The sequence below is a fragment of the Onychostruthus taczanowskii genome, unplaced genomic scaffold (genome assembly GCF_017590055.1).
Source record: "Onychostruthus taczanowskii isolate IOZ18803 unplaced genomic scaffold, ASM1759005v1 scaffold67, whole genome shotgun sequence".
NCBI classification, from domain to species: Eukaryota; Metazoa; Chordata; class Aves; order Passeriformes; family Passeridae; genus Onychostruthus; species Onychostruthus taczanowskii.
The window spans coordinates 5,736,111-5,755,120 of record NW_024504455.1 but is presented as its reverse complement, the minus strand read 5'-3'; the positions used below and the strand labels follow the sequence as shown (position 1 = coordinate 5,755,120).

Genomic DNA, 19,010 nt, shown 5'->3' with positions numbered 1-19,010 from the left:
CAATTCCTCCACAGGATGTTTACAGACACATCCAGCAATTTCAAACCCTGGCATTCTGATTTCACTTGTGCAAAAGGTGGCTCATACTGTGCTAAACCCCAAATACACAAACGAGAGGTGGCTGCCTGCCTTCTTGCATTTCTCGTGGCACTCAGCGCTTTATCTTTTGGAACATAAGCAATTCCGGACCACGAGCCGAATGCCACCAACCCTCCCAAGAAACCCTCCAAAGAAAAAGCTTTCTCCACGCCATGCAGAGTCCGGCCAACACCGCCCGGAGTCCAGGAAGTTTTTTATCGCCATTGCTCGGGGGCCGACCTCATCGCCACCGCCTCAAGGCACCTGCGCGGGATTCGTCCCCACGAGCACGGAGACGCAGCCAGCCCTCCTTTCATCCGCTGTTTTCCTGAGGAGGAGCAGACGGAGGAGAAGGGGTTTCAGGAGAAGGGCCGGCCGAAGGGGCCGTGCCCCCGGCAAGCCCCGGGCCGGGCCCGCGTCCCGCGGCGCTCCCGCCCGGCGCCGCCGCCGCTTCAGCACCGGCCCTGGACAGCGCCCGCTCCCGCCCCGCCCCCGCCGCTCTCGCCGCCCATTGGCTGCGGCGCCGCCGCGCGGCCGTCGCTCCCCGCGATTGGCCCGGGGCGGCTGTCACTCTGAGGCGCGCGAGGCGGGCCCGGCCCCCGAGCTCGCCCCTTTGGTTCGTAACGCGGCTCCTCATTGGCTGCCCGGGCCACTCCGGGCTGCGGCCATTGGGCAGCGCCACGCGCCAGTCACGCGCCCACCCGAGGGGCCGGGCCCGGGGTGAGGGGCGGGGCCTGACCGGAGGGGGCGTGTCGAAATGGACCGTGGGGGCGTGGCTGCGGCGCAGGGAGGGTCGGGGTGTGGCTGGAGGGCGGGATAGGGGGCGGGGCCAGGCACAGAAGGGGCGGGGCGAGCGGAGGTTGCCCTTGTGTCTCGCGCCGGGAAGCGGCTGGAGCGGAGCGGGAGCAGAGCGGGATCGGAGCCCCTGCGCATCCCCCCCGCCTCCGCCGCCCCGCGGCGGCACGGCACGGGACAGCCTGGCATAGGCGAGCGGAGAGGCGGACGGGCGGACGGACACGCCGGCAGGGGCAAGGGGAGCCAGCGGGGGCACCTGGCACCGCTCCGCGGTGGGAACCTGAACCTGCCCAGCAGCGCCGGAGCCAGCGGAGAGAGCCGCTCTTTCCTCCTCCTCCTCCTCCTCCTGCTCCCTCCCCAATCCACCCCCGCGACCCTGGTCCTCCTCCTCCTCCTCCTCCTCCTCACCCCACTGGATACAGCGAGGGAGACACTGCGGCGGAGGCGGCGGCGGCGGCGGCTCCTGCGGGGGGAAGGAAGCGCCCGGAGAGCGGAGCGGCGGGAGGCTGCGGATCTGCGTGCCTGGCGCCCACCCAGCCCGAGGGGAGCCCCCAGGATGCGGCTGAAGCCCGGCGCGCTCCTGCGCTTCTACAGCCTCTGCGGGATCCTCGTACAAGGTACCGCCTCCTCCCCACCCCTGCCCCACGCGCGGGGAGGGAGCGACGCCGGGGGGGCACCGCTGCGGCCCGGGGCATCCCAGATTTCCCCCCCGCCCCACTCCTGACCCTCTCCCTCCCTCTCCCCTCTCCCGGCTTTCCCCCCTCGCCGTGCGCCCCCAGCCTCCCGCTCGGGTAGCGCTATCCAGCGCTGAAGCGCCGCACGGCTGTTAACCCTTCCCGCCCTCCTTCGCCCTCCTCGCTTCTTCCCCACCTACCCCTCACCCCGCCGCCGCCAGCCGCTCGCCGACCCCCGCAGCCGCCCCGCGACTGGCCGTCACCTCCTCGCCCGCCCGCCCGCCGCGAACGTGCCCCCGAAAGTGCGAGTGCAGCCGCAGCAGCGGCGTGTGCGCTGCAACAACATCCCGGGGAAACGTGCGGGCTCCAGCCGTGCCCCCCCGGCGGGGGGCGGCGGGATGGGGGGGTGCCCGCGCCTCGCTGCGCCGCCGCCGCCGGGAGTGCGTGTCTGTGTGTGAGGCATCAAATGTGCACGTAGGGTAATCGGATGAGCCGGGGGTTGAGCGGCGGATCCCTTCGCCATCCTGCTCCAGGCGGCTCATCCTGCAGCTAGTTTCCAGACTGGATGTATTCCCCTCTCCCTGCTCCCCGCCGCCGCTCCCCGCCGTTCCCGTTATCCGGCCAAGTGGGATGGAGCGGCCGCCGCGCAGGGAAGCCCCGCGACGCGCTGCGAGGTGACCGCCCGCCGCGGCCGCCTGCGGGGAGCCTCCCGCACACCTCTCCCGCTCCGGCGGGAGCCGAGCCGACAGCCAAGCCCGCTAAGCAGCGCTGCCGCCGGGAGTTTGTCCCCTCGCTCCCAGAGCGGCCCTCCGGCCACCCCGCTCGGCGGGGACCCCACGGTGCGAGGCGGCGGGCGGGAGCGGGCGGCGGCCCCGGCCCGGCGGGTGCGGAGGGGGCCGGGAGCCACTCCGCTGCAACTCGCTGGCGGACCTCCGGGAGGATGCGGGGCATCTCCCAGCCCTTCCCTCGCTCGGCGTGCGGGGTGTTTCGGTGTGGGAAGGAGAAGCGAAGAGTCGATTAAACTAAGTGGCCTTGTAGGTTTTGGTTTTTTTTTTTTCCTTCTATTCCCCCCCCCGCCCCGCTCGCCTCCGTCATGCCATTTCACGTCAAGTTTAATATATTTCGCGTTTCACATGGCTGCGTCATGTGTCGGGCGATCTCTCCGGAGGGAGCCGCGGCTGGCAGCCTGGAGCAGGGGCACCGGCAGCAGCCCGGGTTCCCGAAACACGGGAGCCTCACCGCCTGCCATCCCCATCGCCCAGACACCCCCGAGTGCCCCCGCTCCACCTCGCGGGGAAGTTCCCGGCCGAGGACGCGAGAAGGAATGGGAGGGGAAGGGAGTGCGCTGGGCAGCCGCGAAGGACGGGTCCGTCGGGCGGATTATTTGTATTCTTTCCCGATGTTTATGGGTTGCCCGGTACGTCACAGCACAAGGAGCTGCTGTGTTGGTGCTATACAGGATTATTTATGGGGGCATGTGCAGCGCGCTGCACCTGGGGGCTGGCTCCTCTCTGCCTTTTACATTTCCCTGTGAATTGTCAATTCATTGCCCTGCAACGGAGCTGGGGGTGGGAAGCCTCTGGACTGACTTTCTGTCACCAATAAAATCGGGGTTGCTGCTGGAGGAGGAGGATTTGATCTTTCCTAAGATGCAATCAGCTGCATTCAGCGCAGCGCAGCTTTAAGAGTAAACCAGTGATTAAAAACAGTGATGTCTTTCACTGCAGTTTAGAGAGCGTGCCAGGCAGAATGTAACTCTGTGAACTGCATCAGGTAAAAAACGTGTTGCAAACAAATGGGGTGTAGTGCAAAATCTGACTGTGACTGTGTGAAAATAACCAGATTGGGCCTGTCCTTGCAGATGGGGAAAAGTGATGCCTAACACATTATCCATCTTGCCCTCTGCATGTGTAAAACATCTCCCCTCTCTTCAGTTTCTCACACAATTATTTTTTCAGCTCCTGATTAAAACTTCAATCAGAAATACTTAGGCTCTCTGTGTACCACACTTCAGCAGAGCGTTCTTTCAAGGGGATGTAACGAACCTGTAACACTCAGGCAGAAGTGAGAGGAAGTAATTTCTCCAACCCTTATTTCCTGAGGTAAAGGAGAATGGAGGAGATGAATAAATATATTCCAATAGACTGTCCTCAGTGGCAGCTGTATCCAACAGAATATCAAATCCCTTCAATCCACCTTAAAGTGCAACTTCATAAATGTTGTTTTGTTAGTTTCTGCCATTTATTTTGACAGAAGTAGCAGACACAGTTACCATTAGACACATTTCTTGTTGATAGCTTAATAGCTGCATTTAAAAGTAGTTTTTCCTTTGGCTTGATTTACTTCCCCAAACTGTATTGTGAAGTGGCTCAATGGATTTATTAGATTCCTTCAATTTTTTGTTTGTGGGCCATGGGACATGCAGGTTTTTCTGTCAGCTCTGATGGGAATAATGTCTTTGTCCTGAGGATCTGAAGCACTCCTGAACTGTAATTACTGATGGTTTCTGATGGTGAAACTGAACCTAATTAAAGACAAGATGACAAAGAGTCAAGCTGACATGTGTCCTGTATGGAAGTTTGCCTTTCTGGCAAGATCTGTGGGGAGATTTGCTTAAGGAATCTGTCCAGGCTATTGATGAAGCATCAGCTGAGGGAAGAGGACATAGAATAATGCTTCTCAGCTTGTGCATGGAATAGCATTAGCAGCAAGCAGTCCCTTCAGAGAGGAGGCAAACAAGAAGTAAAAGAGCCCAGTGTCAGCTGCTTGCTGTGAAAGGGGAGCCACGGAGGTGGGAGAGGGAGTAATAACATGTGGAGCTGGGAAGCGGTTTGTCAGCTGAGTTCAGGGATGGTATTCCTCTGCTCTGCCTTCTCCAGCATTTGCTGTGAAAATAGTGGGATCTCTGGCGCTGCTGTTCTTAACTTGAGCGCTGTAATGAGCCTGGAGTACATAAATGATGTCCCGAGGGGTTAACCTGTTATTTATGTTTACAGACAGCCTTGCTTTTTTTTTTTTTTTTCTTCTTTCTGTTCTGATTGTCTTTTTACTTCACGAATGTAGTCTTAGACAAAATTTAACAGTTGTACGGGGGGCATGTTTTTAGAATAACTCAAGTGCTTCATCTGTGCTTTTTTTATGCAACCTGACGGGTAAGGTCGTTATTGTCAAGAGTCGCCACGTGAGAAACTGTTACAATAAAAATAGTTCTACTGGATTCATAGGATACGGATACAGGTTAGGATTATCCTGGAATTGTAGCTGCTGTAGCCCCCTGCTGTGTGATAATGCAAATGGCATCTAATGCCTTAATGTGCTCGGCTCAGAGAAGGCACTGGGTAGTGCCATGTGTGGGAGCAAACGATCCATTTCCAAGATTTTGCCAACACTGGACAAATCTTCTCAGTGCGGTTGCTTCAGACACTTCAAATGTGTGCAACCTGTCTACTAATGAGAGTTATGTAGGGACTCTTTAATTTGTCAGAAACTGTGGCCACTGATGCAACAAATCAGCCAAGACAGGTAATTGCTTGTGGGTGAGACTCTTTTCATTAGCCCGGATCTGTTACAAGCAGAATAAAAAAACCTGCAAACAAACCTGGACAAACATGGATATGACTACTTACGAGATCGCCTAAGCTGATTTAAGATGAAGTTGTTTCACATTACTCAATATCTTGTGTATTTAGATCTTGTTTTGAATTTCCACTTGGATTTCTGTTAGCAAAACCTTGGCAACCCAAGGCTGCCTGCACAGGGGTTGTCTTGACAGCTAAGTGTTCATATGCTAATACAGTGTACAGCCAGTCAAATGCATGGAGTTTTAATTCTGTAGGTACTGTGAGGGCATACACAATTGCATAATAAAAGACAGTAGTTTTAGTACAGTCTCTTTTAGACACAATTTGAAACATAAAATTTTTCACTTTACTTGATGGTGTCTGTCTTTATAGGATTTCCATCAATTTAATGAGGGCTTGGTAGGCTTATTAGCTGCTTGGTTCTCGGCTAGTTCATATTTTATGAATTATTTTGCTTGATTTCTTCATGACTTTTTATTGTTAGTTATTCTATAGTGGTTCTGGTTTAGAACATGAAGTAACTAAAAAATCCAGATTCCCATTGATGCTGCCCCACAACTTCCCTGTGGAGTACATGAATAGGGATTACTCACTCAAATATTTATCACTCTGGCACTCAGTTTATCAAGTTTCTCCCATGCAATCAACAGTAAACAGTTTTGAAGTTTGTCACCAAAGAAGTAACTCCGTGGAAGTGCTGATCAACAGAAGCACCTCTGCTGAAGCAAATGCATTTTTCTTTTTTCTTGTCTACTTTCCTGTTAGTTTTGTTCTTCTTTTTAAAAATTTTTAGTTCAGAAATGTAGAACAGAGAATCTGCCTCTGCTTTCAAATTTACTTTTCAGTTGCAATTTCATGATAATGTACTACAAATGTCTCTAAGTTATAGTTTATTATTACAGAAGCTTTAGCTCTTATAATTAGCTTTCTCATCCCTCTGGCCTGATCCTACTATTGACAAAAGGTGTTGAATGAGATTACCCTTACTCTTTCTACCAAATAATTATTCTCTTAATAGGAGTTATTCTCTTAATATTGCTATGTAAATTGAAGCTTGGATTTTGAGGTGTTTTTGATTTTTTTTTCCTTTTTCTCTCCTGTGCATTACAAATGTTGGTTAAGTAACTGGTAACAGCAGTTATGTATGGTATGGACGTGGACATCAGGTGCTTGCCAAAAAGAACAGCAGTATAACCAACCAGAATGTGGTTGACTGAGCTAGAACAGTGACTCCCTCTCCATCTTACATTTAAAAATGTATAAATGGGAGGTGTTGTCATCGTCCTCTTAATGCCTTCTCCAAGAGAAAGGATTACTTCAATTTGGTTTTAATTGAGTTGAACAGCAGGCAGAAACTCCTAAAAGTTTGGGCCTCTCAAAACAATGCAGGATCTTCTGTAGAGAGATTGCCCCTGACATGCTTTTTAAAATACACATCCTAAAACAAATGCAGAATGGTAAAACTATTAGACACAGTTTAGTGTATGTATCCTCTGGGATTGCATAGATATTAAGTATGATCTAAATGAGCATATCCCTTCTTCCCAAGGAGTTCTTGAGGTGTGTTTGAAAGGAAGAAAGGCAAATATCACGTTCCAGTGGCAAGGAATAAATTGTAAAATCATTATTTCTCTCAGGAATTTGCCCTTGAGCAATTATCCTTCTACATAATGGAAACATTTTGGAAAGAACTGAGTATTTTCAGAAATGAATGTGGGTGTCTTTGCAAGGGTCCTTAATGTTGTGGGTTTCTTTTTTTGTTTGTTTTTGGTTTTTGTGGGTTTTTTTTTGTTTTTTTTCCCCTTTTTTTTCCCTCTGAACCTATTTCAGGATCTTTTCCCTTCATTTTATAAATGAAAATTAAAGAAAAAGCCCAAATGTTTGCAGTTTCTTTTATGTTAATGCATACTAAGCTCAGGATGGGTGCTTTAAATATCAATGCATAAGCCACTATCATAATAGCATCTTAAGGGGGTTGAAAGAAGGAGAGAACATTTATTTCAGGGACAAAACACTGGGGGCTGTGTAGCTGTTCTTCTAGTGCTCTCCTTTAATGCTGGAATTTGGTGTGTAGGACTTGTTAGCATGTGGAACTCAGAACAGCTACAGAGGGGTTAGTGAACAATGTAGGTGGTTTGTCTACCTGTTTTCCCATCTCCTTTCCCTTTAATCTGTAAATGTGAGGGAAAAAAAATCATACTTACATCCTTTTCTATAATTTTATTTGCAAAATAGAGACATTGGGACCTTTGTAAGTCTTATTTAGGAATGCTTTTGCTGTCTTGACAAGTTTAGGATTTTTGAGGGAAAGACAAATTCCTCCCAACAGTGACTTGTGTTTACTGGTTTCTAGTTTAATCAAATGGTTTTTGGAGGCTGTGAGTGCTTTTTATAACTTTTGCATTTAAAGTAGCAGCAAATCAATTTTAATATAGTTTTACATTACTATGACTTCATGCATTCATCTTTTTTTCTGGTTTGTAATACTCAATTTAGATTTATCCTTTTTTTTTCTCTAAATAGCTAGTAAAGATTATTAACTGTCCATAGGCAGCTGCTCTTCAGTTTCAGAAAAAATAATTATAGTGTATGTTCCTCCATTCAAACCCCTAAAGTTCTTTCAGAGCTGAAAATTTTGCTGTATAAGTTTTGTTCGTGTGGAGATACATTCCTGAACCACTCTACAGCTTTCCCTTTGTTTTGTGAATGGGGTTGGCAAGGTTTAGGTTTTTTGTAAAACAGCATGTGTCATCACATATCCAGTATGGAGGTTGTTTAAATAGCTAGAATATCTATTCTAGGGAATAGATATTCCCTCTATCATCATCTTTGTGTAAGCAGTTTGTTGGGAAGGATAGTGCAGGAGAGATTGTTTTCTTACGTTAGAGGTAAAAATATCCTGGTGATATTTTAAACCTCTTATATGCCACAGTATTAATCAAACAACGGTTCTAATCATGGTAATTCAATTACTAAACGTTAAGTGAAGGAACCAGAGTCTGCTGCTACATGCAAAAAATATCTGTGACCACTTATGAAGATGCAGTTACACCTTTATCATCAATATATGATGCACTCCATTATTGCTGCTGCTTCTGGCAGAAGCTGAGTAGGCAGTGCAGCTGTACAGACCCATTGGAGTCTTAAAACTCTTGTTTTTTCCCAAGTTCAGCATTGGAGATTCAAGAACTGCCACTGACTGACAGCTCTGAAGAGAGTAAGACCAAATTACTTCACAGCAGCAGTTGTAGTAGGCACGGGCACTGTGGTATTTTCTGTCTGTTCAGATATTTATCCTAAACTGACCTACATCTGCTGGATTAACAGTGTAGCTTGACCTGCTTTTATTCCTGCTATGCTGTAAGGCAGAAAGGCTGTTCTGGTTAGTCCCTAACCAGGGGAAAAGCTGTACTAGTTGAAGCAGAAGCAATCAAATTTATTTTAATTAAAAGATTGTAAAAAGTATGTTCTGGCATCAAATTAATTTCATATTTATCCCTTTGAAAGTGGTTTTTTTTTCTTCTTCCCTGATTGTCAATATGTTTTTATATGTGAAGTTAAAATCTTGACATGCTAGTTGGTGCTTTATTGTGGTACACTGAAGAACAGTGAAGAATTCTCCATTGATTTGCTCAGTTTATACAGAGAAAGTAAGACTTAATTTCATAAACGAAAACACTTATTTTCGCTCTTGAATTTATTTCAACCAAATGAGATTTTTTATGTCTTCAGATACACAAAAACATTGAACTGCAGCCATTTGCAAATTGGCGAATAAATGCAGTGATTAGAAATATTACTCACTAAACTGATTACTAATTAAGGATTAACAAAGTATCCCAAATCTGTGACAGGTCATCAAATGGTATAACATATTGAAGTATTCCATTTATATGAATTCTTTTGTTAGCAACTAAGATAATCATAGCGAGAATGAAAGAACTTCTTGTCTTTGGAGGATACCTTAAGTGGCTAACATGCCACTTCTGAAATTACATGTGAAGCATCTTCTTGGCATTGAGTTTTCTCTTAACTTTACAGTTATTTAACTTTTCAATTGCAGGTTTCTAATAATGTTACTGATGCCTTCAGTAACTGATGCCCTTGAATTTTAACTTAAAACCAATTGTAGCAAAAATGGTAACACCTAACACTGAGGAGCTTTTCAGAACTTAAATATCAAGTCAGATAATTGACAGGACATTGTATATTTAAAAAAAGTTTGTCTCATCTCTTGGTATAAAACCAAATTAGCAGTGAATTACCTTTAAACACTGTGTTTTCTCTGAAGGCTGGAGTCCTCAGGCTAATGTCTTACGGCAAAACTTGACTGCTCCTTATGTAAACACAGTCAAGATGGTGTGGTTTTGAACATAGGCAGGGTATAAGTAATTTAAGTATGGGTTAAAATGACTATTTGCCATTCTTCTTATTATATGGATTTTTTGTTAAGTATGTGGCATGTCACTCCTCAGTAAATGTAAAGTTTGTGGTTTACAAACTTCTGGTTAATGCTTCTTTTTGGTGTGTAAAATGCAAAATTGGTTCTTAGAGTGAATAAATCTCATAAATTCCTTAAATATTAGTCCTAAGCTCACATAATTTCAGTACCTTCCCCATAAAATAAGCCTGAGATTTAGAATTAGACCAGAATAAAATTAAAATGTTTTCAGTTTCCTAAGCCATCTTTGTTTTGCAAATTATAAATTATTACTGCTTTGCTGCATTCTGAATGGAGAATTTGGGAGCCACTGGGAAACCGTATAATCAATAGAAATGTATGGGCCATTTGTTTTTATTTATGATAGATAAAAAACCTCACTGGCTTGTAAACTTATTTATGGGACTGCCACATGCTTAGTACATAAGATTAATGTAATTTCAAAATAGCTTGGAATATAACATTGGTTTAAGAGATTCGGCTTTTATACATTTTGTGGAAGCAATGTCTGGGGGCAGGGGGAGGAGAAGAGTTCTTGAAAACCGTGGGGTTGTAGAATTTTCCAAGCTGTCTTTGGATTTTGAGTAAAAGAGTTATGCCAGATTTTGTACAGATCTGCTTTTGTCTGTTAGAAGTGATACTTCTGTTCTATAAAAGAACAATTTCTTCCTGATCTGATGCAAAATGGAATAACAGGAAATCTGGATAAAGAAGGCAGTTGAACATGTGCTATGAAGGGTATTCTTCATTTACTGTGATATCTGTACCACAGGATTTGGAAGTGCAGATGCACTTAATGTTCATTAGACTATGTCTGCTGCAAACTGAAATATACAAGAAATCCCAATAGGAAAACAGAATCTAGTAGTCTTTATCATTTCAAGTAAACAAATGAAAAGATTTTTGTTTAAAATTAATATCATAGGATTTTTTTTTCCTTTTAATTGGTTGAACTTTTTATAGAAAGTAAATATCTCCAGAAGTAAATTTCAAAATATGTGACTGGCTGGCCACAGATAAATGCAGAATAATCTCCCTCTAGGCCTTGTCTGCACAGGATACCTGCCAATAAAAAAAAAAAAAAGAAACCCAAAAATCTTCCTCTTTTTTGCTTCTGCTTGCTGCTTCAAGGTTTATGGTGAGGAAACAGCAGTAGCCCTGCTCTGTATGCATGAGGGATTTGCTTTCTTAAGATTGTGAGGATAAAGACCTCAAATTTGGATCCTGTCTAATCTGTTTACATTGATGTGTCAATTCTGCAAGGAGTGAGCTGTGCCAGGACAGCGCCTGGGTGTTCTTCATGGATGGTACATGGAGATGTGGATGGAGGGAGCACAGGGCATGTGGAGAGCTCATTTTCTCTAGGAATGAAACATCCCTTCTGGAGTTAACACAGAAGCCTTTGCTGTGAAGGACCAAGACATCAGTGAAGATCAGGCTGGAAGAAGCCCTGTATGACTGCGGGTTTGCAGGATGCAGAGGGACTTTTCACCTCTTCCCCTCTGCAGGAAATGGAATGAAACAAGTCAAGATTTTAGGGGAAGTGCATTCTGTAGAAGCTATGAGAGGACATCCTTCTTCCTACTTTGAGGAGAGACTACCTGAGATGGATGTGATAGCAGGGTTAGAATTTTTTTTTTTTTTTTTTTTTTTTTTTTTTTTTTTTTAGCGGGAGTTTGGTTTAGTTTTATTTTTAATTCTTAGTGTTTTCTACCCACTACTTCTCTGCCTTCCTCAAATGTGTACTGACAGAGGTGAGGAGGAGAGCCAGCTGGAGTCAGTCCCTGGCACTGGAGCCTGCCTCCTGCCAGGGACACTGGTTTCAAATGCTTTTTACAAGGGTGGTCATAAAGCTCCAGTCTCTTTTGTCCATTCATCTGATTTTTTTGGTGTCAGCAAAACATGGAAGACTTCCTACAGGCATAAGTAGGACAGGGTAAATATGAGAGCTGAAAATACTTCTGAAGTCACCATAGGAAAACCAGGAACTGAGATGAAATTTCTGCAGATTGGTACAAATGTACTGCATGAGAGCATTTCAGCATAGCCCCATTTAATTTTCCTCATTCAGAGTTAAGAGAAATCAATTGCTTGATTTGAGCATCTCATTCAAATGCAGCTAAAGCACTTTGTAGGTGCAGTTAACTCCCATTTTCTCTCTAATGTTACAAGACAAGCCATTTCACTGTAGAATGCAGTGCGACCCAGAATACTCAAAGTATCAATGTCACTTGTACTCTGTTTGAATTAAGAGGCTTACAGAAAAGATTCAGTGAAATGTATATGAGTATGAGAAATTGGAGTTGACTTATGAATATCAATGTCAAAACAGAAGATATCTTCAGAAATACTGTTCCACTGCTATTATGTCCTCTTGATCTGAGTGAGAACTTAGGAATCTAGCATGTCTAGAAAAATGGAATAACTTCTCTGCATGTGTAGCACCGTGCTTGTCAAATTTAAACACTGGCAGCCACGCTACTACAATTTGGGTAAGATGTTTGAATAGTAGGAGTAGGCAGTTTCTTGGGTGCTGCTCTTGCCTCCTGGTAAACTTCTGGATTGTCCCAATCCAGCACTCATTCAATTCCCCTCTAAAAGGGGAATTTTTCACATGAAAACTTACAGTTCAGCTAACACCTGAAATATCTACTCCATTTCTAAAAGGCTTCTGCTGCTTGCAGAATAGAGAAGTAACTACGAAACAACTGGCCAAAAGTTTTTTAAACACATTTCTGAGGCTCTGGGGCTGTCTGTGTCATGAATATATTTTTTGTATCTGGAACATGTGGAACTCTATCAAGTGTCAGACTATTGTACAGGGGAATCAATACAAACACAGTGTTTGGCTAAATTAGGGAAATAGTACCAAGAGTAGAATTAAGAAAAGATGAGCAATCCATCCAGTGTTTCTGGTGCTTCAGAATAAGATTTGGATTATTGCAAGTCTCTGCCATTCTTGCATGTGCAAATTGTTTTTGATTTTTTTTTTCACAGTATAGCCTTGTAAAGCATCTATATCAGATGCTTTAATAACTCCTGACAAACTTGTTAGTATTGTTTCCTGTGGCAGTGTGACAGATTTTATTGCAGAATACACACGCATATGTGAATTTAGATTACAAAAATAAATCAGTGGATGATGATATTTGAAAACTTTTAAATAGAGAACTAGGTGGTGCTGTTCTTTCATCTTTGTTGCTTAGCTGAATTCTTAAGTATGGACTGAGAACACCAGGCTACTACTTTTCAAAAATTAATTTAGCTGTCTTAAATATTAGAAGAAGTGGTTGTTTCATATTTCATTGAGAATGCTACTTTAACAGCTAATAATGGCTCAATGCAACACTTTTTACTTCACGGAAAAGAACTTTTGCATTGAATGAATGGTGTAGTTTTATTCAGCCTGCTGATATACTGCCTTTTATTTTCAGTTCAAATGACTTTGGAGTTAATTCAAATAACTTTTTAGATTCAGTACTTGGTGTTATATTTAGCATTATTTGTTCTAATCAGTTTAACTTGTTTAGATGTGTGAACCTTTTTAATCCTTTTCCACTGTTGGTTTCTTAAACACTTGGGGACTAATTTGCTAACAGCACAATGAGATCATCAATAATTGCTGGAAGAAATTTGTTGTAATTCGGTAGTAGCAGTATATAAACCACAATTAATTAAACAAGAAAACCAATTTATTAAGTTTTATTCCATTTACAAAAAATATAAATTTTTAATCACTGTCTTGTCTCAATGCCATTAATGCTGCAATAGGAATAGTGAAGCTAGATTATAATGAACTGCCTAAGAGCAAGATAGATTTGTTTTATTAGTGTTCAGTGTTGCAGCAGAATAATAAATGTCTAATTAGACTCCAACTCCAGTATGTAGCACTCCGGTAGAGAGTGCCTCTCATTGACCACTGCTTAAACTCAAACGGTGAAAGAACAGATGGAAGATAAAGAAATAAGGGGAAAATATACTTCTGCACTGAAAAAGAAATGAAAATGTGTTCTGGCTAGGTCAGAGTTTTAAATGTGTTTGCTCTAAGTATGTAATTACTTATACTTGAAAAATAAGCTGCAGCTGTTAATGGAGGCGTGTGAAAACTCTTTTTTTCATGGAATTTGTTTCCTCTATTCCTTCTATAGTGCTGGAATCTCAAACAGAAAGTTGGGTTTGTACTTTATGCTTAATTATAAACAATCAAAAATGCTTTTACTTAACACAAATTAGAGATTTAGTTAAATATTCAAATAATACCCATACAATTGGAAATTCATATCTACCAATGTTAAAATCAACAATTCATTTTATGTTGATTTTTGTGAGATTTTAGTGTCATCAAAGTAGCTATTCCAATGTTCGAAAAGCAACAAAAGATGTTTCAATTTATTTCTGGAAATAGGGAAGAAAGCCAAAACAACTCCAATTCACAAAGAATTTTTTAAAAATCCCTTTTTATTCCTGACAAGCAAATACTCTTAGCCTTGAAGCAGAAGTCACATTTATTATGCTCTGTGTGGTAATGGACTTTGTACAGTGTTTTTTGTTTTAATTTTTACCGTTAAAAACTACTAATAAAAAGTCACTGCCAGAGTTACTTTAGTTCTTAGCACTTGTGTATTGCAGAATTGCATCTCAGAGATAGTGGTCCAATTTGCATGGGTTAGCAGACTATTTACTTTTAAAAGGGGTGTGTTAATAGATTTAGTGTTCCTAACTATAATTGGGTACAAGTGTGCAGAAGATTTCTGAATGCATATTGTAAATTTAAATTTATCAAACCAGCTACCTTCAGAAGTTTCTACCTTCTCCCACAGCCCATAGTTTGGCCTGCAGATCAGCACATACTCAAAATTATTGCAAGTACTTAATTTTTACAGTATATTCCTCTTTTTCTCAACAAGTGTTGGACCACTGAATCAAGTCATTCTATGTGCAAGTGATCTCTTAGAGAAATATTTGACTGGAAAGAGAGAGAATTTATTATAAATAGTTAATTCTTTTCAAGTGCTGTGATTCAAAACCACTAAAATTGATCATTTATGTACTGTGTTGGAGGTGGGCTGTCAATAAATAAATGAAGGACCACTTATATATCTTTCTGCACCAGCCCACTCCTTTCAAAGCAGCTAAGCATGAGCATGTGAAGGAGTGAGGTGTTAGAACCAGAGCTGCTGCTGTTTCACTGATTTTTCTAAGTTGCAGATGCTATTTAAGAATCTAATTTAAACCAGGTGCAGTGAAAGTATCCTGTGATTTCTACAACATTCTGCAACACTCCAAAATAACTTTTAAAAAATAGATGCTCCTTGATCCTTAGATCTGAGGAAGGGAGAGGGATATTATTGTTTCAAAACAGAGGAAATATGATTAAAATGGTCTTTATTTCTTTTGTTCTTTTTAGGTTCTGGGATTCACATTGATTCCAAAAGCATGAAAGGTGTCCTTGCCCATGGCAGGGAGGTTGGAAATAAATGATCTTTCAAGTCCCTTCCAACCCAGGCCATTCTCTGTTTCTGTGGTTCTGTGATCACTAAAGCTCAGATTTGCTTTCTTAGTACATTGAAATAATACTAAGTTCTTTTTTTTGTTTTCCCCCCCTAGTGAGTGTTACCAGTATGGGGAGAGATCTGAACAAGGTACTGAGTTTTAAGTAACTTCTGTTTGAAATCATTTAGATTGGCACAGTAGGTTTTTTCCCTTGGCTTACATTGCAATGAATAATTCATACCTGAAGTGCAAGATGACACCATATATAAGGTTACTTTTCTAATCCAGGAAAATGCCACAATGTAAAGGAGCCATACAATACTTGGCATTCCTATTTGTGAGAAAATTATATTATTTTTTCCAACATTCTTTGATTTAGGTTTTGTATTCCACTTTCAGGTTTTCTTCTCCTTTAATCTGTGACTTTATATATTCTTTCTCCATTGTCTAAGCTTTTACATTTTTGTTCTGTTTTGTTCTTATGGCAGTTGCCATAAGTCTTGATATTTTAAATTTATTAAATCAGCTGAAAAATAATTCTGAATAAACATGAAATTGCTGCATGTTTTGGGCCAAAAGCATGAGGGGCCCATTGTCACCTGTTACCAGAGTGCTTTTTTTTATTTTTATTTTGGTGTTTGTTGGTTTTTTTTCTCTTTCTTTTGTTTGGATTTGAGTAAGGATAATGTGGTAACACTAAACATTAATGTCTGATTTAGTAAAATAGACAACTACATCAAACTTAACTTCCATGGTATCTATGGAAGGGTTGTAAGAAGGGGGCAATAGAGAACTACCTCGTTTTGTACAACATCCCAGCTTTTGCTGCATCTGCACCACTTTTAAGATCTTATATACTTTCTTCTGATATTTAGTAGTACTTTCCCTTTGTTTTCATAATGTTTCAGTTGCCACAGTTACAGTAATTGTTTTATTTCAAATGTAGTCAAAGCAAGACTCTCTAGTATGACTCCAGTGTAGGGTGTGACTGGTTTGTTTCTTCAGCACGCCTTTAGACGGCTCACACTTCAGAGCTCAGATGAAAACTAAACAGATATGTAAATAAAGAGAATTTAACCTGAAGTCTTTCTTACAAGTATGGGATTTAGAGGAAGTAATTAATATTTAGAGTAAACAGTGCTTTCTCTTTTTTTCTGATAGTGGGATCTCAGAAACTTTGAATTTAACTTTTTAAAATTAACACTAACTAAACTGAGTTCAAAGGCTACTCAGGCTAGTATCATGATAGTGATACAGTTTTTTTGAGAGTTGTTTCATAGTATTTGTCATGATTAATTAATCTTGAAAACCTCTATCTGTGCATAACATTGCAAACATAGCAGAATTAAATGGAAATTATCAGATAGGCAAAGAATTATTTGTGTACATCTGTTTATATCCATACTGAAAATAAGTGATCAAGAAGATAGGGCAATTATTGCATGATATTTGATGAACCTAATTCAGTTATGTATCTGACTCTATGAAAATATTCCAAGCACCGAGAAAAGAAATTTTTTTTGGTGTTTCTTTTTGCCAGCCACCCTTCTGTCTCTCCACGTCCCTGAAGAATTTGAAGTGTTCATGAAACTTACCAACAACACTTAAAAGTACCAATAAAATTCTGAAGTCCAGCTCTTCTTTCATGAAACAAGTTGTTTAAGCTGAAGCAAAGATTATTGTGGTTTTCATCTCTGCGGGACTGTGTTATTTGGGATTCTGTTCATTTTCATTGCGAAACACATAAGTAATAGGTATCAGTTCTCAGATAATATCAAGGTGATTTTTTTTACTGTAATTTGTGTGTTCTCTATGATTTTTTACAGTAGGAATTGTAGACATGCCCATGTGTCTGCTCTGTGAAAATTCAAAGGTGCAGTCACAGCATGCGAAAAGTCATTCAGTCCCACAAGTGTGTTGGCATTTTTTTCAACTTGCTGAGTGTATAAGCTGTAAATTTTAAGTAATTGCCATGTAGAAACCTCATGCATATAACAGGACCATTTTATCTATGCCTATTTGTCAGCAGCTGCATCCCAGAGTGGATTTGTTAGATAAGTACCGCTGTTCTGCAGTCTGCACTTGTACGTGCTTTTAAGTTGCCTGATGATCTCAGCAAATCAAAAACTCTTCCCCCACCCCACCAAATAGTCTTCTGAGATTGTGTAAATACTAAAATTTGTTCAGAAAAGTGATATAATAAGTGAGGCATTCAGCCACCTAAAGTGTTGGCTAATTTTTTCACTGTTGGTTCATTAAACCTTTTGTCTTGTTGCTGGCACTGCTGGCAAGTATCTTTGAAAATCTTCATTTTTGGGGCTTTCTCATCACAAAATGCCATGACAAACAAAGTACCAAGTAAACTGAGCTCTTCTTTCTGCACTAACCCTTTGAGTTGAGCCTGTCTTACTCCATGAGCAGCTACAGTTCAGCAGCTTATAGCAAGGGTAAGGGGCTGAAAGAGGAGTTCTCCAAAGAAGTCCTTGAGCTGGAAACATCATGGGGCTGTGGCTGGGCTAATTAGCCTTGTGTAATTCATTTTCAGTACATTGGTTTTCCTTACTCTTCTCTTTGCAAACACAACCATTTAACTTTTTGTTAATACATGTCCCATTCTTCTCAGCGAGAGTTTTTAGTATCATCTCGTCCTAGCACTGTACTAAACCGGATCTAGTCATCAGTCTTGGTGTAGACTGCTAAAAATGCATCTTGAAATCCAGAGTTTTGTGTGAGATGTAGTCCACTTAAAAATGCCACACCCGCTGTGGTCAGTAGAAATTCATGTTCAGAAGTTTGGAAAAAAGTCAGGTTTCATTTTCTATTATTTAAGAAAAAATACATGGTATAGACATTGTATTTATTTAATATGTTTTAACTATAATTGTAACTATATTTGTGCATAAACATCTAGAATAAGTTTAACTCTATGTAATCATATATATATATATATATATATGTATATATATAATCACTTGATTTGCACTGCATTCAAAGCTAATAAATTAAATATCCATGCCTGAGTTGGATTCTGATGAGAAAGCTGCCCAAAACAAAAGACAACTTACTTGCAATAACTGAAATGTTCTGAAAGTGAAATGTGACAACATCCCACCAAAATGTGTGTTTTTGCTCTCTGTAAATAGAAGCCACATCAAAAATGTGTACTATTTTTTATTATTTTTAAGTGTTGATGTCAATGCAGCTGAGTTATGGAAGAGCTGGTACTGGCTTGCTCAACAGGGTCAGAATTCTGCTGTTCCAGGTCATTGTGGGTCATCTGGTTAATGCTGGATGTGAAAGGCTGTGCTACATTCCAGCCTTTGTCCTACTTTCGTGAAACAGATGCTCTTCACTGAGGAGACACAATTAATTTCTATGAAACGGATGAGTGTCCACTTGCCATTCCTTAAATGCAACTATTCTGTTAGTTTTGGTTAAATTTTTTGCTGTTTTTAGCTGCAGGAGTTCATATTTTGAGGTTGTGAATTTCTTAGACTCCAAGAGAAGCTGAACAAATGGAAATACAAATGCTTTCAGTGCTTTTAAGCTTTTTGCTTATTTTGCAAGCAGTTGAGTTTATTAACCCTAAAAAAGTAATCTGAAATGGTAACAAATATAAGTGTTAATGCAACCTCCTCTTTCATGAAAAGAACCTGAAATTTCCCACACCAGGTCACTCAAAATACCTCTAGCTCCACACTGAATGTGGTTTAATGAACGCTTTCTTTCTTTCTTTGAGGGTTTTTTGTTAAGCAGTAATTCTCCTGTAGAAGATTAAGCTATTTACTAGCAAGAATAAAAGGTGATACATCTAAAAAACATGAGAACATGAATTTCATTGTGCATGTGAAGCGCATCCACTAAATTTTCTGAGGCAGATGTGTTGTTTTTATTATTGGCTTCCATAGGCTGGAGTGAGGGGAGCTGCCAAACATGATCTTCTGTGGG

General features: G+C 41.8%; 1 protein-coding gene across 1 annotated transcript in view; it reads left to right on the top strand.

Moving 5' to 3' along the window:
* Positions 1-1,292: 1,292 nt before the first annotated feature.
* Positions 1,293-19,010, top strand: part of CADM2 (cell adhesion molecule 2) — a 575,572-nt gene continuing 557,854 nt past the window's right edge. The window contains exon 1 of the mRNA XM_041420933.1: positions 1,293-1,490. Coding sequence (XP_041276867.1) covers positions 1,430-1,490 — 61 coding nt within the window. The 5' untranslated portion in view covers positions 1,293-1,429. The remainder of the gene's footprint in view (positions 1,491-19,010) is intronic.